This window comes from Gigantopelta aegis, chromosome 12, assembly GCF_016097555.1.
Source record: "Gigantopelta aegis isolate Gae_Host chromosome 12, Gae_host_genome, whole genome shotgun sequence".
NCBI classification, from domain to species: Eukaryota; Metazoa; Mollusca; class Gastropoda; order Neomphalida; family Peltospiridae; genus Gigantopelta; species Gigantopelta aegis.
In genome coordinates, this window is record NC_054710.1 from 41,332,747 (window position 1) to 41,355,818 (window position 23,072).

At 38.0% G+C, this 23,072-nt stretch overlaps 1 protein-coding gene across 1 annotated transcript; it reads right to left on the reverse strand.

Annotated features, from left to right (window-relative positions):
* Window positions 1-557: 557 nt before the first annotated feature.
* LOC121386051 (alpha-(1,3)-fucosyltransferase C-like) lies at window positions 558-22,731 on the reverse strand. Its single transcript, XM_041516850.1, has 4 exons — window positions 22,698-22,731; window positions 21,853-21,942; window positions 5,032-5,041; window positions 558-1,719 (listed from the first exon to the last, which is right to left on the reverse strand). Exons 1-4 carry the CDS (start codon window positions 22,729-22,731, stop codon window positions 558-560), a joined length of 1,296 nt encoding a protein of 431 aa, XP_041372784.1.
* Between the last annotated feature and the right edge of the window lie 341 nt (window positions 22,732-23,072).

Below are 23,072 nucleotides of genomic sequence, written 5' to 3' on the forward strand. Positions count from 1 at the left end.
TACACCCCCCCCCCCCCCCAAAAAAAAAAAAAAAAAAAAACCCACACAAAAAACAACCAAAACAAAACAAACAAACAAACAAACAAACAACACAAACCGTACGTACCTCTGATAAGTAACGATCATGGAGACGAGCTCTGGTCTATTTTAAAGGGTATCTCTATCGTAACATTATCCAAATGTGTAACAGGCTTGTAGATTAATAAAACTTGGGTTGAAACAAAGGTATACGACATCAAGAACACGTCAGAAAGTCTCAAACTTAAGCGGAACAAATTGTATTTTGTTTTACCATTATTTAAAAAAAAAGTCAAACTTATCTACCTTATAAAACATTTAGAGTCTAGACTCGAGACTTTAATAGAGTCTGAGACACTAATGTCATGACAACGCCATACAAACGTCATTACAGATTGTGTTTCGACTCTAAACGTTTTATAAGCACGGGCACTGGTCCTTAATTAATTATATTTAGTATATTATCAGGTCTCATTTTGTTGCGTCATTTAATAAGAACCTCAGTTTTAAATGTAGGGACTACGTTAGTTGTCGCCATTTCACAAATCTGTAGGCTTGTAACATTTCTTTATGTCTAACCACTTTCCAATGTCAGGATATGTTTTTCTGTAAGCCGGAAGCTGGTGTAAATGTTTACAAATATCACACCAAGGTTGCGGATGAACGCTGCCGTATTTGGACTTGTTTTCCAACACCTGCGCATAAGCTGTGTCATTTTTGTCTAAATACAGTAAATATTTCCCCAAATCTTCAGGCGTTTTGAAATTCGAAGCATCGATAAACGAATTACTTGGAAATGAACTAGAGTAATCTGCCCCTCCTCGTACAACCGGAACTACGTCATGCTTAAAAACTTTGAACAATTTTTCTGTTACGTAATCGTCGCACATTTGGCTTTCAAAAGCAAGATAGAATCTGTAGTTTTTAAAACAATTTCGTTCCGTTTGTTTTGGACATTTCAGCTTTCCACATTTACCATAAATATCAACCTGAACCCCGTACTGCTGTAACCTCTTCACGTAGTCCTCCCGCCGTCCAAACGTTTTGCAATTACTTACAATCCAAAGAGCGGATTTGCTTTTAGATTTTGCGATTTTCAACCAGTTTTTCTTGGGTCCATTTCTCTTCACAATGGCACCATACGGAAACTTGAAATCTGAATCTGACCTGTACGTTATCGTCCAGTTAAACAGTGTATTCCAATATTTCGATGGCCATTTTACGTAACCAAGGGTCCTTTCAGATTCTATGCAGTAAAACATCCAAATCTGGTTTGGGTGTGGTCGCTGAGGCCGCTTCTCCTCCGGCTTTAAGTAAAATGCGTTGACGATGACGCCGTCTGCCTTGGCGATGTCGCTGCTGTTCTGAGAAACCTTGCACGTGTAATTTCCGCAAGTCGTCGTCCACTTGACCGACTGGTTCCAAATAAGGGAGGCGCCGTTATACCAGACGATAAGTTTGTCGTTCGCGCCAAGTTGTTTCGTTCTTAGTGTCGCTTCTTCTTTTATATCCCTGTCTTTTTTGTCATTTTGCTTCAAGTTGACTTTGGCGTCTTTGGCGACTTTCTGCATCGTGCTTTCGTTAGGTGTCTGGTAATCGACCACTGTCTTTGGCAATGGGCTGACTTCGTTCAGTTGTGAATAATTTGCAAACAGTATCAATAAAAGTACAACTCCAATCAGGCACAGCCATTTTCGCTTGCTAGAGAACAATATAAAAGAAAGAATATAACTAGTATAGTATATCTACAGGCCTCGGTTAAAAAAGAATACAACGAGTACAGTATAAGAAAGAATACAACGAGTACAGTATATCTACAGGTCTCGGTTAAGAAAGAATATAACGAGTACAGTATATCTACCGGTCTCGGTTAAGAAAGAATACAACTAGTACAGTATATCTACAGGTCTCGGTTAAGAAAGAATACAACGAGTACAGTATATCTACAGGTCTCGGTTAAGAAAGAATACAACTAGTACAGTATATCTGCAGGTCTCGGTTAAGAAAGAATACAACGAGTACAGTATATCTACAGGTCTCGGTTAAGAAAGAATACAACTAGTACAGTATATCTACAGGTCTCGGTTAAGAAAGAATACAACGAGTACAGTATATATACAGGTCTCGGTTAAGAAAGAATACAACTAGTACAGTATATCTACAGGTCTCGGTTAAGAAAGAATACAACGAGTACAGTATCTCTACAGGTCTCGGTTAAGAAAGAATACAACTAGTACAGTATATCTACAGGTCTCGGTTAAGAAAGAATATAACGAGTACAGTATATCTACAGGTCTCGGTTAAGAAAGAATACAACGAGTACAGTATATCTACAGGTCTCGGTTAAGAAAGAATACAACGAGTACAGTATATCTACAGGTCTCGGTTAAGAAAGAATACAACGAGTGCAGTATATCTACAGGTCTCGGTTAAGAAAGAATATAACTAGTACAGTATATCTACAGGTCTCGGTTAAGAAAGAATATAACGAGTGCAGTATATCTACAGGTCTCGGTTAAGAAAGAATACAACGAGTACAGTATATCTACAGGTCTCGGTTAAGAAAGAATACAACGAGTGCAGTATATCTACAGGTCTCGGTTAAGAAAGAATATAACTAGTACAGTATATCTACAGGTCTCGGTTAAGAAAGAATACAACGAGTACAGTATATATACAGGTCTCGGTTAAGAAAGAATACAACGAGTACAGTATATCTACAGGTCTCGGTTAAGAAAGAATACAACGAGTACAGTATATCTACAGGTCTCGGTTAAGAAAGAATACAAGTGCAGTATATCTACAGGTCTCGGTTAAGAAAGAATACAACGAGTACAGTATATCTACAGGTCTCGGTTAAGAAAGAACACAACGAGTACAGTATCTCTACAGGTCTCGGTTAAGAAAGAATACAACGAGTACAGTATATCTACTGGTCTCGGTTAAGAAAGAATACAACGAGTACAGTATATCTACAGGTCTCGGTTAAGAAAGAATAGTACAGTATATCTACAGGTCTCGGTTAAGAAAGAATACAACGAGTACAGTATATATACAGGTCTCGGTTAAGAAAGAATACAACGAGTACAGTATATCTACAGGTCTCGGTTAAGAAAGAATACAACGAGTACAGTACATCTACAGGTCTCGGTTAAGAAAGAATAGTACAGTATATCTACAGGTCTCGGTTAAGAAAGAATACAACGAGTACAATATATATACAGGTCTCGGTTAAGAAAGAATACAACGAGTACAGTATATCTACAGGTCTCGGTTAAGAAAGAATACAACGAGTACAGTATATATACAGGTCTCGGTTAAGAAAGAATACAACGAGTACAGTATCTCTACAGGTCTCGGTTAAGAAAGAATATAACGAGTACAGTATATATACAGGTCTCGTTTAAGAAAGAATATAACGAGTACAGTATACGTACAGGTCTCGGTTAAGAAAGAATACAACGAGTACAGTATATCTACAGGTCTCGGTTAAGAAAGAATAGTACAGTATATATACAGGTCTCGGTTAAGAAAGAATACAACGAGTACAGTATATCTACAGGTCTCGGTTAAGAAAGAATACAACGAGTACAGTATATCTACAGGTCTCGGTTAAGAAAGAATACAACGAGTACAGTATATCTACAGGTCTCGGTTAAGAAAGAATACAACGAGTACAGTATATCTACAGGTCTCGGTTAAGAAAGAATACAACGAGTACAGTATATCTACAGGTCTCGGTTAAGAAAGAATACAACTAGTACAGTATATCTACAGGTCTCGGTTAAGAAAGAATACAACGAGTACAGTATATCTACAGGTCTCGGTTAAGAAAGAATACAACGAGTAAAGTATACGTACAGCTCTCGGTTAAGAAAGAATACAACGAGTACAGTATACGTACAGGTCTCGGTTAAGAAAGAATACAACGAGTACAGTATATCTACAGGTCTCGGTTAAGAAAGAATACAACGAGTACAGTATATCTACTGGTCTCGGTTAAGAAAGAATACAACGAGTACAGTATATCTACAGGTCTCGGTTAAGAAAGAATACAACGAGTACAGTATATCTACAGGTCTCGGTTAAGAAAGAATACAACGAGTACAGTATATCTACAGGTCTCGGTTAAGAAAGAATACAACGAGTACAGTATATCTACAGGTCTCGGTTAAGAAAGAATACAACGAGTACAGTATATCTACAGGTCTCGGTTAAGAAAGAATATAACGAGTACAGTATATATACAGGTCTCGGTTAAGTCATCGAACATAAGGCTGATAGGAGCTGGGCTCACCTCCCCGTACCGGTTCCCACCCAGAGGTAGTTTAACGACTTAATGAGTACATGTAAAGGCAATACACTAATTTCTCTCTACAACTAACAGCTCACCACTAACCCACTTTCCATACAGACAGCCCGAATAGCTGAGTTGTGTGCCCCGGACAACGTGCTTGAACATTAATTGGATATAAGCATAAAATTAAGTTTAAATGAATAAATGGGAGCTGTGTTTCGATTACTGGGTTTAGCTAACTTGCTTTGTTTAATTTAATTTTTACTTGTTTTTGTGTGGGGGTTTTTTGTCTTTTTTTCTTTTAATCTTTTAATCTTTTCTGACTTTTCTTTTGCAGATCTGTGCAGTATTAAATGATAAAATGTATTAAAAGTACTAGTATTTATCACGCACCCTGCAAACTAGTCAGACCAAGTCTCCGGCAAAAACAATGATGGAAAATTACACGCATGGTCACAACAAACAAGTAAGTGTCGCGGTTGGTGGGACACGGACTGGGATGTGAAAGTGGACAGCAAACGACGTTGTAAGATTAGCTGCCAGGGCGAAATAAAAAATGAGAGAAAGGGCGGGGGCGGATGGCAGTGGACTACATTTTAAAAACAGTAACAGCGGTATAGTTGAAGCAGGGACCCACTAGTCACCTGAAAATACCTGTAAAGATGAGAGATTTGACTCACCTGAATATATCTGTAAAGATGAGATATTTGACTCACCTGAATATACCTGTAACGACGAGAGATTTCACTCACATGAATATACCTGTAACGACGAGAATTTGACTCACCTGGATATACCTCTAATGATGAGAGATTTGACTGTACACTCCATACTGTTCCCTTACTTCTAACACCAAGACAAAATTTGTTTGGATCTGTGATAAAGAGAATATGCAGGGTCTAACATTACAGAAAACATTTTATTCAGTGTCGCATCACAATATTACTAACAGGAGGGTCTCACATTACAGGAAACATTGTAATCAGTGTCGCGTCACAATAATACTAACAGGAGGGTCTCACATTACAGGAAACATTGTAATCAGTGTCGCGTCACAATAATACTAACAGGAGGGTCTCACATTACAGGAAACATTTTAATCAGTGTCGTATCACAATAATACTAACAGGAGGGTCACACATTACAGGAAACATTTTAATCAGTGTCGCGTCACAATAATACTAACAGGAGGGTTTCACATTACAGGAAACATTTTAATCAGTGTCGCGTCACAATAATACTAACAGGAGGGTTTACTAACAGGAGGGTTTCACATTACAGGAAACATTTTAATCAGTGTCGCGTCACAATAATACTAACAGGAGGGTTTCACATTACAGGAAACATTTTAATCAGTATTGCATCACAATAATACTAACAGGAGGGTCTTACATTACAGGAAACATTTTAATCAGTGTCGCGTCACAATAATACTAACAGGAGGGTCACACATTACAGGAAACATTTTAATCAGTGTCGCGTCACAATAATACTAACAGGAGGGTTTCACATTACAGGAAACATTTTAATCAGTATTGCATCACAATAATACTAACAGGAGGGTCACACATTACAGGAAACATTTTAATCAGTGTCGCGTCACAATAATACTAACAGGAGGGTCTCACATTACAGGAAACATTTTAATCAGTGTCGCGTCACAATAATACTAACAGGAGGGTCTCACATTACAGGAAACATTTTAATCAGTGTCGCGTCACAATAATACTAACAGGAGGGTTTCACATTACAGGAAACATTTTAATCAGTATTGCATCACAATAATACTAACAGGAGGGTCACACATTACAGGAAACATTTTAATCAGTGTCGCGTCACAATAATACTAACAGGAGGGTCTCACATTACAGGAAACATTTTAATCAGTGTCGCGTCACAATAATACTAACAGGAGGGTCTCACATTACAGGAAACATTTTAATCAGTGTCGCATCACAATAATACTAACAGGAGGGTTTCACATTACAGGAAACATTTTAATCAGTATTGCATCACAATAATACTAACAGGAGGGTCACACATTACAGGAAACATTTTAATCAGTGTCGCGTCACAATAATACTAACAGGAGGGTCTCACATTACAGGAAACATTTTAATCAGTGTCGCATCACGTTTCCCTACGCAGGTTTCAGAATTCGCTACGCAATAATTCTAAAACATTAAACAGTACTTATTAATCAGTTTTCAATTGGATAGAAACGTCGCTAATAAAAATTTTAAAAATTAAATATTCCCTGCAAAATGCGGTTTAATGGCGATAAAAAAGAGGAGTACTCGCCATATACAAAGGAGAAAAAAACAAATGAAAAAACAACAAAATACAGTTAATTATTTGACCAAACGATGGTAGAGACGAACTCCATATACCGTCACCTCGCACACCCCTCCTAAATCCACGTCTGACAGGGTGAAATATTACTAATTAGAAATAAGGGAAATGACAGAACTCACCTCGTATCGTCGTCCTTCAGATCAAGTGGGAAGGTTTGACGCGAGAGCCGTCAGTGATCTGGGTCGCCAATCCGTTCCTAAAGCCAATCCGTTCCAAAACAACGTCAAGTACGCAGCCTATATTAAAAATTGTGTGGAATCGACTTTCTTAAAAAAAAAAAAAATCTATAATGAATATCTATGACAACGGCGGACAAACAAAACAGTTTTAGAGATGGGAGCAAGAAAGAGTACTTGGACAAATTCATAAAAAGGCCCTTCAATAAAAGTTTGGCATTCGTGAAATGGAAGTTGAAAACAAATTGTTTGAAAATGGGCACTTGTATGTTTTAGGGGGCAGAGCTACGTCCCTGGTCCCACTCATCGATCCGCCCATGTGTGATTGCACAAAGACTTAAGGTAAATGGCTATATCCATATATGGCTATATACTTACTACCCGTCCATTATAAGGTAATTATACATACATACATACATATATACATACATATGGAAGCTTGCAATTTGCAATTTGCGGGCGATTCGGTGCCACAGGTTCGAGTCCCAGCAACGGCATGGGACAATTTGTGAGGCCAGAAAGGATTTAATTATCCCCTGCGCCAGTGCGTTAATATCTATGTATGTAACAGTCAACCTCGACCTACATACAATATATAGATATTCATACATCAATACATACTAGCCAGTGCCAGGTCTGCCCACTGTTTCATGCACGTAAGCGGGATCGACCGCGTAGATTGTCAACCACCGAATCTGTCAACTTGGGCGACGCAATTGTTGGCAAAACGTTCATTGCGTCGTCTGTAAACACGTTGTCGTCCATCACGTCGCTGTGGAAAGAAACGTGACTCGTCACTGAACCATACTCGCCGCCAGTTTCCTAAGTTCCACCCCTGTACATTCGTGCACCAGCGAACACGTAAATGTCGATGTTGACGTCGCAGGACGGGGCCAACATACGGTCTCCTAGCCCGTAAACCAGCTTCTCGAAGTCGGTTCCGAATGGTTTGTGCAGACACCTTTCTCAAACCAGGTATGCGTCCAGCAGTGTTCGTTGCTGTGGCAGTTCGGTGACGCAAGTGCAATACCCGGATGTAGCGATCTTGTGCTGCAGTTGTTATGCGATGTCTTCCACTTCTGGGCCAGTCTTCAGCTGATTGAAACTGCTGGTACCTGTCCCAAAGACGTGAAATGGTGCTCTGATGGACGTCCATGTGGCGTGCGACTGCTGACTGCGATTCACGTAATTGGAGGCGGCCTATTGCAATGTTTCGATTCGGCATCTTGTAACTAGTCTACGTCGAAATGGAAATGAGTCATCATTGCGAGCATTGGATCACTACCCCCAATCTTTTCACGTGCATTCGCCAAAATCTGACCATTTCACGCCGTGCTACAACGTGCCATAACGTGTGTTAAATTTGTTTTAGGGTGCATTTGGGCATGCTGTCCCATTCCAGGAACATTAACAAACATGGTCATTCAGCAACATTGTACAAAAAAACTATGCGTTTCTTTTTTGACAGAGTATACATATACATATACATATACATATACATATACATATATATATACATATACGATTCGGTGCCATAGGTTCGAGTCACAGCAACGGCACAGGACAATTTGTGAGGCCAGAAACGATTTAATTATCCCCTGCGCCAATGCGTTAATATCTATGTATGTAACAGTCAACCTCGACATACATACAATATACCGGCCTCGGTGGCGTCGTGGCAGGCCATCGGTCTACAGGCTGGTAGGTACTGGGTTCGGATCCCAGTCGAAGCATGGGATCTTTAATCCAGATACCGACTCCAAACCCTGAGTGAGTGCTCCGCAAGGCTCAATGGGTAGGTGTAAACCACTTGCACCGACCAGTGATCCATAACTGGTTCAACAAAGGCCATGGTTTGTGCTATCCTGCCTGTGGGAAGCGCAAATAAAAGATCCCTTGCTGCCTGTCGTAAAAAAGAGTAGCCTATGTGGCAACAGCGGGTTTCCTCTAAAAACAGTGTCAGAATGACCATATGTTTGACGTCCAATAGCCGATGATAAGATTAAAAATCAATGTGCTCTAGTGGCGTCGTTAAATAAAACAAACTTTTACTTTTTTACATACAATATATAGATATTGATATATAAATACATACTAGCCAGTGCCAGGTCTGCCCACTGTTTCATACACGTAAGTGGGATCGACCGCGTAACTTGTAGCCCCATGCATATAGTTGAGTTAAAGAGCATCTTTTTTTTATGGATGCCTCAATAGCTCAAAAGGTATCGTGGCAAGTCTGCAAAGTTGCGGGCGATTCGGTACCATAGGTTCGAGTCCCAGCAACGGCACGGGACAATTTGTGAGGCCAGAAAGGATTTAATTATCCCCTGCGCCAGTGCATTAATATCTATGTAATAGTGAACCTCGATATACATACAATTATATAGATGTTCATACATCAATACACACAGGCACACACACATACACACACACACACATACACACACACACACACACACACATATATATATATATATATATATATATATATATATATATATATATATATATATATAGATATATATATATAGATATATATATATATATGTGTGTGTGTGTGTGTTTTATCTCGTTTGAGTCGATATATTTTTTGGTCCCAACGTAGACTTTTATATTGAAAAATGTCTCTTTGTGTCGATAATATATTATATGTTAAAATAAATAAAATAATTACACAGATAAATATGAATTGCGCGATCTGAAATCAATGCCGCATGCAACCAACCATCAAAAGAGATGCTCACATTTGACTGTAAACACATGATTTGTATATGTAGTCTCTGTAACAGTAAGATGAACGAATATAATTATCTAAACCATTGAACAAGCTACTAAAATGATCTTATCGAGGTTAAAAGAAAACGCAAGTCAGGTCACGTCAGTGTGTTTAACATGCGCATTTAGAATAAGCTGTTGTAGCGCACGCCTGTCCTGGGTACAGGTGACGGCCTCGGCCGGCTCCTCCGTCCAGGACAGGAAAGGGGTGGGGTGGGTTGGAGGGGTGACAGCCTGCACTGGCAGGTGCAAGGGAGCACCAGCAGACCAACCGTAGTCGGTAACAGGCGGTTATTGGCATGGTGCTATGCAATTTGGAATGTCCCATAAGATTAAGCCAAACAGAATGGGTGCGCATTTATTATGAAGGAAGTTAAGCGCAGAAGATAAAGATAGAGAGCTACGTATAGTTTTAGACATTAGTAAGCCGAGAGTAGCTCGTTAATTGGACCTAGCTGGTGTGAACGTGTCTCCCTAGGTTGCCCATAGGGGCCCTTAAAAAGGGCCTGATATGTTCAGATCGTGGCAAGACAACCCAGGGGAGACTCTATGTAATTGTGTATGGGAGGTATGGCCGGCAGGTTCCTGATGTTATCCTTTCATGTCTCCGTTCCGTCCGTCTGTCCATCCTCTTGTCCTGTTTCTCTTGTCATCCTAGGGTGGGACGTAGCCCAGTTGTACAGCGCTCGCTCGATGCGCAGTCGGTGTGAGATTGATCCTCGTCGGTGACCCCATTGCGCTATTTCTCGTTCCAGCCAGTGCACCACGAGTGGTATATCAAAGGCCGTGGTATTAAAGAGTAGCCCATGAAGTGGCGACAGCGAGTTTCCTCTCTCAATATCGGTATGGTCCTTAACCATATGTCTGACGCCAAATAACCGTAAATAAAATGTGCTGAGTGCGTCGTTAAAGGGACATTCCTGAGTTTGCTCCATTGTAAGATGTTTCTGACTAATAACATATTTCTACGATTAAACTTACATTTTAAATACATTTTCTTGTTTAGAATATCAGTGTCTGTATATTCAATGTGTTTCTGGTCGTCTTAATATTTGTAAGAAGCCCAAGTTGTATTCGGTCTTCAAATAATTTAGTACTTACGAAAAAAAAAATATTTTAGAAAATAAAATGAAATTTAACCTAGTACAGATATTAGACCGATCAGAAAAACGTTTAATATGCAGCCATTAATATTTTATGCAGAAAAACATATTTGATGTGTAATTACAATTGTTAAAAAAGTCTCTGTTAGTCGATAACATCTTAAAAATTGCAGCAAACTCAGGAATGTCCCTTTAAATAAATCATTTCTTTCTCCTGTTTTTTTCTTGTCATCCTCCTCTTCCATCTCTCCCATCTGTAATGACCGTCACGCCCACCAACAGCGAGGTGTTTTGGTTTGATTTGATTTTGAACTTATTTTCGTGCTTATATCCAATTAAGGTTCAAGCACGCTGTCCTGGGCACACACCTCAGCTATCTGGGCTGTCTGTCCAGGACAGTGGGTTAGTTGTTAGATGGTTAGTCGTTAGTGAGAGAGAGTGTTTTGGGATTGGCTAGAGGGGGCCCGTAATCTTTTGTCCGACCCCTCTGGGTGCATAGCAATTGTGTACTTAGAACCGGTTTTCTTTTGTCCGACTCCTTTTTAAGTACTAGGTGCTGGGCCATTAATTGTGGGCGGATGCCTTGTTATCATTAGTCAATGCTTCCTATGTGAAAGTGATGTAGTTGAGCGCTTGTTGTCTGTCTGTCGTCCCTACTTAGTGTTAAGGACGTTCCTAATGTCCTAAGTCCCTAATCTAATATCCAGCGGCTTTTAGAGCCACCCATCCCCCCTGCCCTTGGGTTTTAATGAAATACAAGGAGGGGGAATTATACTAGCCTATTCAGCTAATTTGAAGGGTTTATCCCCCTTATTGTGTTTGTTTTGTTTAAAAAAGCGCTAGGCTTCACAATAATAAATAATAAAACAATAAAACAGTAGACCATGTTCATTCGTAATAATAACCATTGTGCTTATAACTGTAATTTTGAATTTTGCCTCACTCCCAAAGTTTCGAATGAGTTTTCTAATTACTAGTCTGTCATAGGTACTAACTACTCTGCTATCCTTACTCCACAGGGTATACTAACTATCGTGCACTAGGGAGCAACGAGCCAGTAGAGAGAGAGAGAGAGAGCAAGAAAACGCTAGCAGATGACGATTGTTATAGAAAGCAATTAGTCATGTGATTTATTGCTTTGAGAAATTGCGGACCGGTAAAAGTAGGAGTAATTTGTCTTGAATCGGTTAACTAGTTGTTAATTGACAAAGAAGGCAGCGATCTCTGTGTTTATTCAGTGACACCACTGTTTCCGCTATGCTGACTTTCTTATTGCAACAGAAGGAAGGAAGGAAATGTTTTATTTAACGACGCACTCAACACATTTTATTTACGGTTATATGGCGTCGGACCACACAGATATAGAGATGAAACCCGTTGTCGCCACTTCATGGGCTACTCTTTTCGATTAGCAGCAAGGGATCTTTTATATGCACCATCCCACAGACAGGATAACACATACCACGGCCTTTGATATACCAGCGAGAAATAGCCCAAACCGACCGCGCATCAATCGAACGCTTTACCACTGGGCTACGTCCCGCCCCTTTATGGCAACGGAAAGAAATAAATGTTTTATTTAACGACGCACTCAACACATTTTATTTACGGTTATATGGCGTCAGACATATGGTTAAGGACCACACAGATTTTGAGAGGAAACCCGCTGTCGCCACTTCATGGGCTACTCTTTCCGATTAGCAGCAAGGGATCTTTTATTTACGCTTCCCACAGGCAGGATAGCACAAACCATGGCCTTTGTTGAACCAGTTATGGATCACTGGTCGGTGCAAGTGGTTTACACCTACCCATTGAGCCTTGAGGAGCACTCACTCAAGGTTTGGAGTCAATATCTGAATTAAAAATCCCATGCCTCGACTGGGATCCGAACCCAGTACCTACCAGCCTGTAGACCGATGGCCTAACCACGACGCCACCGAGGCCGGTCGGAGTCAAGATATGCAATAATCTATTTGACCGTCTGTCAAACAGTGAGAATTCAAAGGAATATATACACGTGACAACGACAGCCGAGCGGTTTACCACCTAAGCATTGTCAACCAGGTGTTAACTGCCCGTGACCCTGTTGTATCTTAAGTTGATGCAAGGATTGTCACGGAAAATGACGAGACGTCGATATGTAAATGTTTTAGCTCTGCAACTTTGCTGCCACGAATCAATGCGCGACAAACATTAGACCTAGACTTTATGAATCAGGTGTGGGATTTTAAATTAGTCTCTTCTACAAAACATTTTGTGTAACGTGTAACTGTATTTTGATATGATAACTTTCTGATAAATTCATGTTTGTTAAAAACAAAATTTAGATAGTTCTAATGTCCACAGTGATTTTAATTTATAGACATTTAAAAAAACGATTAACTCTCTTCAGAACGTGCACAGCGGTACAGTTGATTAATTAATTTATAAAAAAAAAAAAAAAAATTATGATTCGATATATATATATATATGACTATATGAGTATATGACTTGATTTGTTTGTACATTTTTTGGAAATATTTCACTTAACGTTTGAGTCGATATTCGGTTAACTCGATATTTTGTTGTGGTCCCCCACGATATCGAGCACCGTTGTGTCGATATTGTGGATACTACAACAAAATATCGAGTTAACCGAATATCGACTCAAACATTAAGTGAAATATATGACCCCAGCATTATTAACTTCATTAAAATAATTTGCTATTGTTTTTGTTTCTCATAAAATGGTTTTTTCTTAGTTTACTTGTTTGTTTGTTTGTTTGTTTGTTTGTGTGTGTGTTTGTTGTTTGTTTGTTTGCTTTTGGTGTGTTTGTTTTGTTTCATTTTATTTGTTTGTTATTGTTGTTTCGGGGAGGGGGGGGGGAGGTTATAACTGTTGTTTTGTTTTGTTATTATTATTTAGTAGGGTTGTTTTTTGTTTTTGTGTTTTGTATTTAGAACAAATAAAAACACAATGGATTTCTCAGCTTGTTGTATTGTCAGTGCATGTGTGTATGTTTGTGTGTGGGCGTACGTATGTATAATATGTGCGTGCATGTGTGTGTGTTTGTGTATGTTTCTGTGCGCACTTGTGTATGTCCGCCACGTACAATTAAGCTTCACACATAACTGTCCTTGCACGACTGATGCGCGGTCGGGTCTGGGATCGATCCCCGTCGGTAGGCACATTGGGCTATTTCTTATCCCAGCCAGTGCACCACGACTGGTATATCAAAGGCTGTGGTGTGTGCTATCCTGTCTCTGGGATGATGCATATAAAATATATCTTGCTACCAAAGGAAAACATGCAGCGGGTTTCCTCTCTATGACTGTGTCAAAATAACCATATGTTTGACATCCAATAGCCGATGATTAATAAATCAATGTGCTCTAGTGGTCTCGTTAAACAAAACAAAACACACTTTTTTAACTGTCCTGGTCACAACTTCTAGGAAAGCTGCTGTGTTCCAGGAATATATTGTCCTTTAAACTACTAAAATACTACAGCCGACATTGCACTGCTTGAAATCGTGTTATCTGTGCACTGCTAGTCTAACGGCTGTTTCTTTTGTGGTCGCTAAGTCTTTAGAAAGCGGATGAAAGGACTAAGACGATTTTAACACGCTGTATGCCCTGATCGTACCATGATAGGTTACGCTGTGTGAATAGAAACTGTTCCTTCATAAACTTTATTACACCGCATAGTAGAATGACGTTACAAATAATATAACTGCAGATTCATTGGAACCGGGGATGGGGAGTGCAGTGGCACAGCTAGCATCCCACGTGAATACACATATGAGCATAACTTCGCCCGTGGCGGAATCCAGGGTAACTACTTTTAGTAGAATATGGTTCTGTAAAAACTAAAACTACAACCGAGTTTAAATTGTGATATGTATGCATGTTGTGTATGGGTTTGTTTTCAAAAGATCACTGCATAGTTAACTTGGTGTCTTTCGATTCTGCCCTTTCTTGTACAGGCTCTAATCTAGAATTGAAAAAGTAGAAGAAGTGACTTTTCCCTTTGAAGACGAAAGGGAAGACATGTGATAAAATTAGGCAAATTGAACATTGTCAGTACATTTTGTAATGTTTCATGGTTCTGTGTTCATTCGGAAAGACTTCGAACTAGAAACTTGGTTCTGATTCCTGGGTACACTGGCAATGTAACCCCCCAGTGTATGCACTTTACAAACAGTTTCATTGTCTATACATATTCAACAATATTTGCATCTGTTTTAGGACCTCATTTGTGAAAGCCATATGACTCCAGGAATATCATGGAATGCCAAGCATAACATATAGTTTCTGTCTTCTGGGCTAAAGGCAATATACGTGTATCCCCCAGTTGCAGCATCAGTTAACTTCCACTTGAAAACACCAGATAACATACAACCGTAGATATTATTTTAATAGTTGTTATTAAACACATTGCCTTGGAGTATATTTGTGTATATATACAGAACTTCGCATACGTTGTTTTCGCTTCCTATTTATTGCACGAGTTTATTTTGCGCAACAATATATACCACGAGACCGCGTAGCGGTCGAGTGGTATGTTCTTTCGCAAAATAAACTCGTGCAATAAATAGGAACCGAAAACAAGGTATGTGAAGTTCTGTATTTATTACATAAACCTTTTTTTAAGTTTTACAGAAACGGTTTTTAATGTAACGTCATCACAACACTTTGTTAAATCTATGATCAAAACTCCTTTCATGGATTCATTTAACGTTAAGAATCATACTCTGCGGCAGCCTTGTGTAATGTTTCAAATACGATATGACGTCATTTGTAAATCATATATGACGTAAGTAAATAAAAGGCACTAACTGCAGTAAAAAGAAAAAGGGAATTCCCCATTTAAAAGTTCCGGTCCAGATTGCACATATGTGCGATACAGGATAAATTTATTATACAGTTTCAAAATGTCTTTATCACTATAGTAAGATTGAATAGGTATGTAATAAACTGCCTTCCTTCATTCTTTGACTAGTAATTAAATTGGTTTTATTGGTGATTTGACTCCGAACGGTTCTCAGCTGTTTTACAATATATGATGGTATGATACTCGTTTGCCCCGGTTTAGAATCTTCTTTAAATAATGATCTTTTGTTGCTCTTAGTAAAAGTCCTATGATATATATCAACCACACAATCAACACGCCTTGTATGGCTTCCACCTCATAGTGTTTTATGTAACATTGATTTACCACCTCTAAAATGTAACACAAATACTGTTTACTACATGGACCAAGTCAACCCCATCGACAATAGTTAGTATCTCTTTAGCAGCTGAATTTAGCCTTAATCCTGTTGTGATCGCTAGAGTTTGGGTATGTTCGTTCATTTCAATTTGGTGATCTTTAGGAATGCATCCACGAGTATTGTTCCCAGAAATCTGATCCACAATGCTACCAAATCTGAAGGCTTCGAACATATTAGGGTGTTCATATGGAAGATAGGTTTCATGCTCAATAAAAAAAAAAAAAATGTTTTATTTAACGACGCACTCAACACATTTTATTTACGGTTATATGGCGTCAGACATATGGTTAAGGACCACACAGATTTTGAGAGGAAACCCGCTGTCGCCACTACCCCGCTGTCGCCACTACATGGGCTACTCTTCCGATTAGCAGCAAGGGATCTTTTATTTGCGCTTCCCACAGGCAGGATAGCACAAACCATGGCCTTTGTTGAACCAGTTGTGGATCACTAGTCGGTGCAAGTGGTTTACACCTACCCATTGAGCCTTGCGGAGCACTCACTCAGGGTTTGGAGTCGGTATCTGGATTAAAAATCCCATGCCTCGACTGGGATCCGAACCCAGTACCTACCAGCCTGTAGACCGATGGCCTGCCACGACGCCGGTCAGAAGGCTAAGAATGCATATATGTAACTGTGAGGCATCAACAATGTCGTAAACTCTTCATTTCTGTGGGACAGACATATTAATAAATCTTTTCAGAGATTCTTTAACTCTGCTAAAACTTTGGTTGCCTTTTTGCCTAAATAGTTAACGGACCAGGCTAGTCTCATACAACTTTTAGTGCATGGTTGTATATCTTGACTTCAAGGACTGAACTAACTACGTCTTGGCAATCCTATACCCCTATATATGTACACGCCTTGAAATTAAGAATGATTCCATTCTTAAAATAATAATGACATAACGGTCGTTATGTCTTTGCAAACTGTTTGATTCATCAGGATGGCGATGGTTTGTAAAGGTAGTTTTATTCTTTTAAGCTCTGGTTCATAATTTCAAATACAATCGTCGGCTCTGAACATGATGTATTGATAGTAGTCAGGTATCTTCGAGATGGTTTGTATTGAAGTCTCTGGTACTCATAATAAATTTGGTCCAACTTTGAATTTTCAATTCATCTGTGTTTGTCTGCCTTGCTAGTCTCCAAATGAGGTTATTTATTTTCAAGCAACTTTAGCTAAATGTTTGGGGTTTGGTTTTATCACTGGTACTATCCATTACCAGTGGCTGTTGTCCAACACATGCACCAGAGACATACAGTTTCGAACATTTGCTCCACCAATGAGAGACACCCTGAGTCTATCAATATCGTCCCAAGATAGATTCGTCTGTATTAGCCTAAATGGTTTTTGAAAAATATGGTGCCACCTACAGTCTGTCAATGTTGTCCCAAGCTAGATTCGTCTGTACTATGCTAAATGGTGGTTGAAAAAGTGCTAATTCGTGATAGCCTCTAGTATCAGGATATATAAATCTCTATCATTGTCTTCAGCCGTGAATATGGCACACCCTGCCATGTTCTTTTCAATGCCTGGATTAGTTCAACATAATTATGAATGTAGAGTGCAGTAATACTAAATTTTTGGAAATGTATATAGCTGAATCATTTTAATGCAATTCATAAATAAGTAAACTTGAATATAATAACAGTTTGTTGTTTTGATCTTTTAAAATGTGGAATCAACATTATGCCTTTTTGTGTGTGGTCATGTTATGATTTGGTAGAATCCTCCATGGACTCTTTGTACAAAGATACAATTTTAAACAATAATGCCGTTGTAGTCATGATTATATTACAAAGATAATAATAAATACATGATCAAGATGAGTTTTAAATCAATAACATATACCTTTAATCGGTTTTAGTCTAATGAGAGCTCATTTTAATGACATTTCACCATCACATAACGTCAAATTCACTTTAAATGTAGGACCTAAGTAGTTTTTAACAGCCTAATTTGTGTGCAATGAAACAGAACATTTGAGGATATCAACCTAAAGTTTAAGTGGAATTACTGTTGTGAAATGGTGGGAATTGCATTACGTAATGTAAAAAAAAAGGTGTTACGTGAGACCCTAACCATCTAGAGATCACACGATTGCTTCTATTTTTAATTTTTTATATTCCACTAACTATTTTTAACCTTATTTTTGCCTTGTTAATACTAATAAATAATTTATAATATGTATAATTAGTCACTATTAAGAATTTCATTGAAATATTGCTGTTGAGAAATTAGGGGTAGGGTTATAAAATGTCTAATTACATAGCAAATCCTGCAACAAAACTTTATTTATAGGACGTAAAAATAACCGGATGTCCAAAGGAGATTCTATTGTAATTAGAACATTTAAAGAGAATATTTGAGGTGCTGAGCCTAAACTGTATACTAAATTTCTACCGGAAAAATAAAACTGTGTGAATTGTATTTTGCTACATTACAGAAAAAGTGTTATGTGAGACCCATATTCTAAAAGGATTTCAATATTGGTGACATATCTCAATTCTCCAATCCATTAACTCCCAGTTTTGTATTCCTAAATGCTCTTACAAATATTTTACAATGTTTTTGATATAGTCACCCTTTAGCTATTTTGTAAAACAAAATATATATATATCTGTCGAGGAAATGGAGGTAGGGCCACAAAACTGGTAGATACACACAGGAAGCTGTGAGTCTTGCAATGCTGTGATAAATTTTCCATCCCTAGGAATGTCGGCCACGACAAAATCGCTATGAGCATTCGTCAATCCCCCCGGTCACCGTGTGTGTGTGTGTGTGTGTGTGTGTGTGTGTGTGTCTGTCTGTGTGTGTCTGTGTGTGCGTGTGTGTGTGACTAGTAGAGAACTGGCGGTAATAGAACTCTTATTACATCCAGCTTCCGAAGCATTTGATAAATATTTCTTTGAACTATAACATTCAATTTTTAAAATTATTTTTAGTTTTACTTATTGAAGTAATTTTTTAAAAATATAACATTATTATTACTTCTTTTTAAAACTAATTTATTTGTGTTAATACTAGTTACTAACATGTATACTTAATGTTAAAGAAGGATTAATCTAAAGGCCGTTGGCATCGGTCATATTTCAGACATATTCGATTGCGACCTTTTGGTTGTCAACAATTTACTGGGGTGTTTTTATACCAAGAACGCTCTAATCCCATTTTTGTCTGTAAACGCAGGAGAGGTTAGAAGACATTCGATATGCAGTTTCCTTTAATTGCTCGTGACTATAGGTAGCAAAACACCAAATAGTATCTTAATGGGGGAAAGTTCTAGGTGCACCCAACTTTTCATTCCGCTGTTGTGTGAAAATTAACACAAGAATAATGTTTCATATGTGACACCCTACATGTTGAATGTTAAAGTTTGTTGTACTTAACGATACTAATATTTATTAATTAATCATCAGCTTTTGGATGTCAAACATTTGGTAATTCTGACACAGTCATCGGAGGAAAGCCGCTACATTTTCTTAATGCAGCAAGGGATCTTACAAGTATATGCACTTTCCCCACAGACAGAAAAACACATACCACGGCCTCTGACTAGTTGTGGTGTACTGGCTGGAACGAGAAAAACAAAACAATCAGTCGAATGGATCCACCGAGGTGGTTTGATCCTGCGACGAAGTTTTAAATCTAAGATAATCAAATGACTATCACACGAATAAAAGTTTAAAATTGTTGTACCATGTCAAAATTGGCATTGTTGAAAAACAATTTCCCAATGTGTAAACAGAAAAACAGATTTCAGTTGAAGCAGTTTGTGAGACAAAATGGTTAGGGAAACTAAATTACACTTCTTTGTTTTCGTAAATAATACAGATTTTCCCCACAAACTGCACCACAATTATTCACTGAATATGTTAATCGTTACTCCAGACATATATGAAATTAAACGTTTATGCCCAGTTGATCGTTTTGTAGTTAAATGGAAACAGTGTCCCCTACGTGTGCTGTTCCTCATCGTGATGCAGGGAAGTTTAAGTAGTTTATTATTTGCCAAAAAATATACATTTTATAGGCATACAAACATATTTACAATAAAATAATACATTGTACACATTGCGGGGAATGGTGAGGTATACAGGATAGACCTATTAAAAGTTATCACAGTCGATAGTAAAATACAGTAATGAAATAAATACATAAATAAAAACATACTCATAAATCAAGGTTGTCTGTTCTATGTGTGGTAGCAGTTATCAAGTATTTACACAGTTTAATTAACTCTCTTGAGTTATCGGTGGACAGTAGTTGTGTTAATTTCAGAGTTGATGGTTTATTATAATAATAAGTTTTAATATATTTATCTCTTATAGTATAGTAGAACGGACAAACTAGAACAAAGTGATATTCGTCTTCTAGTACATTCATGTTGCAGAGATTATTTATCCTATTGCTTCTATCGATATGATGGTATCTGCCCGTTTCTATGGAGAGAATATGTGCAGAAAGTCTAAATTTACTCAAAATACGTTTATATTTCAGGGCGATAGGCTTCTGAAGGTAAGGTTGTAGACAAAAATTATTAACAATGAATTTGTATAGGAGACACTTTGAAGAATTATTAAATACAGCAAACATAGCCTGAATAAATTGATCTGTCATTCTCTGCTTGAATAATGATAAAAATGTTCTGCTATTTTCTACATTTTGATTGTACCATATATGGCCAAAACCATTAGTGAGAAGGAGGTCTCGTACTTGACTAACCCAGTTGATGGTACGTGGTTTTCTTATGCACTCGTCATAGAGGGCGGTATAACACTCTTTTAAAATACAGTTATCTGTATTCAACAACTTTATCCAATATTTTACAATTCGTATATTCCTACTTATATACAGAGGTGATCGGCCTAATTCATAATACACCATCATATTAGTAGTGCTCCGTTTCACGCCTAAAATACGTTTACAAAATTGCAAATGTAGAATCTCGTGGCTGTTTGCTTTGTTAAAACCCCACACTTCACACCCATAAGTTAAAATACTACTAATATATGTATCAAACAATGATAGTAAGGTTTCTGCATTTAAAAACTAGTTACTAGTTTTAGCAAATAAAGCAGCCATAGCTTTTCTACCTTGGTTGCATATTACCTTCTGAGAGGTGTTAAATTTTCCATTATAATGAAGACAGACCCCAAGGTAGTTAAAACTATCGATAATTTCTAAAGTTTGTTCGTGATAGGTCCACTTTTCTTCAGTATTCACATTTCCACCTTTTCTGAATACTATGATTTTACTTTTATTAATATTTACTTTTAAATTCCACTCAATTGTGTATATATACAAAGTGTCTAACATACTCTGCAATTCATGTACACTTTCAGAGAACAATACTGTATCATCGGCGTACATTAGAAGACAGAGGTGAAGCATATTTAACTGGTATAGACAGTCCGTGGTATTTAACAGTTCCATTTCTAAATCATTGACAAATAAAGAAAATAAAAATGGCGAGAGGGCTTCTCCCTGAATTAGACCAGATTTGTACCAGAACGATTCAGATATCTTCCCCTGATATTTAACACATGATTTGATCTGACCATACATTGATTTTACAACATTTACAAGCTTGCTATTTAATCCTAATTTATAAATTTTTAGCCATAATGCCTTATGTTCAACAGTATCAAATGCTTTACTATAGTCAATAAAGGCACAATATAGTCTTTTCTTATTGCCAAGCGTAAGAGTTATAAGGCTATGTAAAGCAAAAATAGCGCCAACTGTGCTGAAACCAGACCTGAAGCCAAACTGGGCATCAGATATTATATTGTAGGTTGAACTCACATTCAGTAATCTATTGTTTAAAATTGAGGTAAACAATTTTGCTAAGTGGCCCATGAGAGTAATACCTCTATAATTGTTTACATCGTTTTTATCACCCTTTTTAAATATGGGGATAATAGTGCCGTTGCACCAGTTCTCTGGAAAGATACCCGAATCTAAAATAACATTAAAAAGTTTACAGAGAATAGGTACCATTATATCTTTATATTCCGTGAAAAACTCATATAATATACCATCTATTCCGGGGCTTTTGTTATGTTTAACTTTACTTAACGCAAATAGGATCTCTTGTTCAGTAATTCGACTGTCCAATTCTTCATACAAGGCTTGATTATCTTGATCAGTGCAATCGTTCGTTCCTTGTGTATTATCGTCTTAGAACCAACGAGGTCTTTGAAGTATTTAACAAATTCGTCTATTGTTATGTTAGTTATGCCTTTTTTTTAGATTTATTAAATTTCTTGTAAAATGCTTTGGGGTTGTTTTTCCTGAGAGTACCAATCATATTTCCTTCTTGCATCAGGTAAGATGAACGCAGTTTCCTTTGTAATAACTTGTATTTGTTCTTAGCTTCTGATAATTTGAATCTATTCAGGTGGGTATGATTGTAATTGAATTGTCGGAGAGTATACCTGTACCTATTATACAACTTTGTGCATTCCTCATTGAACCAAGGCTTGTATTCATGAACAATACCGCGTGTGTTTGTGTGTACTGAGCAGTTATTACCCGTTCGCGTTTCGCGCTTACAGGTCTCGTCAAAAATATCGTGTAGCATCACTGTCAAGTTGTTAACGCACTCATTAACAGAAGTTTTATTAAGAATAAGATCATCAATGCATGCACTGAGTTCGTTTTGCCTAGAAGTAACATTTTTAAGCGCTGGGGTAGCAACATTACGTTGAGTTACCTTGAGAGTGGCGAATATAGCAGATATTCCTCATCGTGGTACAGGGGTGGCAACATTATCTTGAGTGTCATTGAGAGTGGCGAATACAGCACATATTCCTCATCGTGGTACAGGGGTGGCAACATTATCTTGAGTGTCACTGAGAGTGGCGAATACAGCACATATTCCTCATCGTGGTACAGGGGTGGCAACATTATCTTGAGTGTCACTGAGAGTGGCGAATACAGCACATATTCCTCATCGATGTACAGGCGTGGCAACATTATCTTTAGTTTCCTTGAGAGTGGCGAATACAGCACATATTCCTCATCGAGGTTCAGGTGAGGCAACATTATCTTGAGTTTCCTTGAGAGTGGCGAATACAGCACATATTCC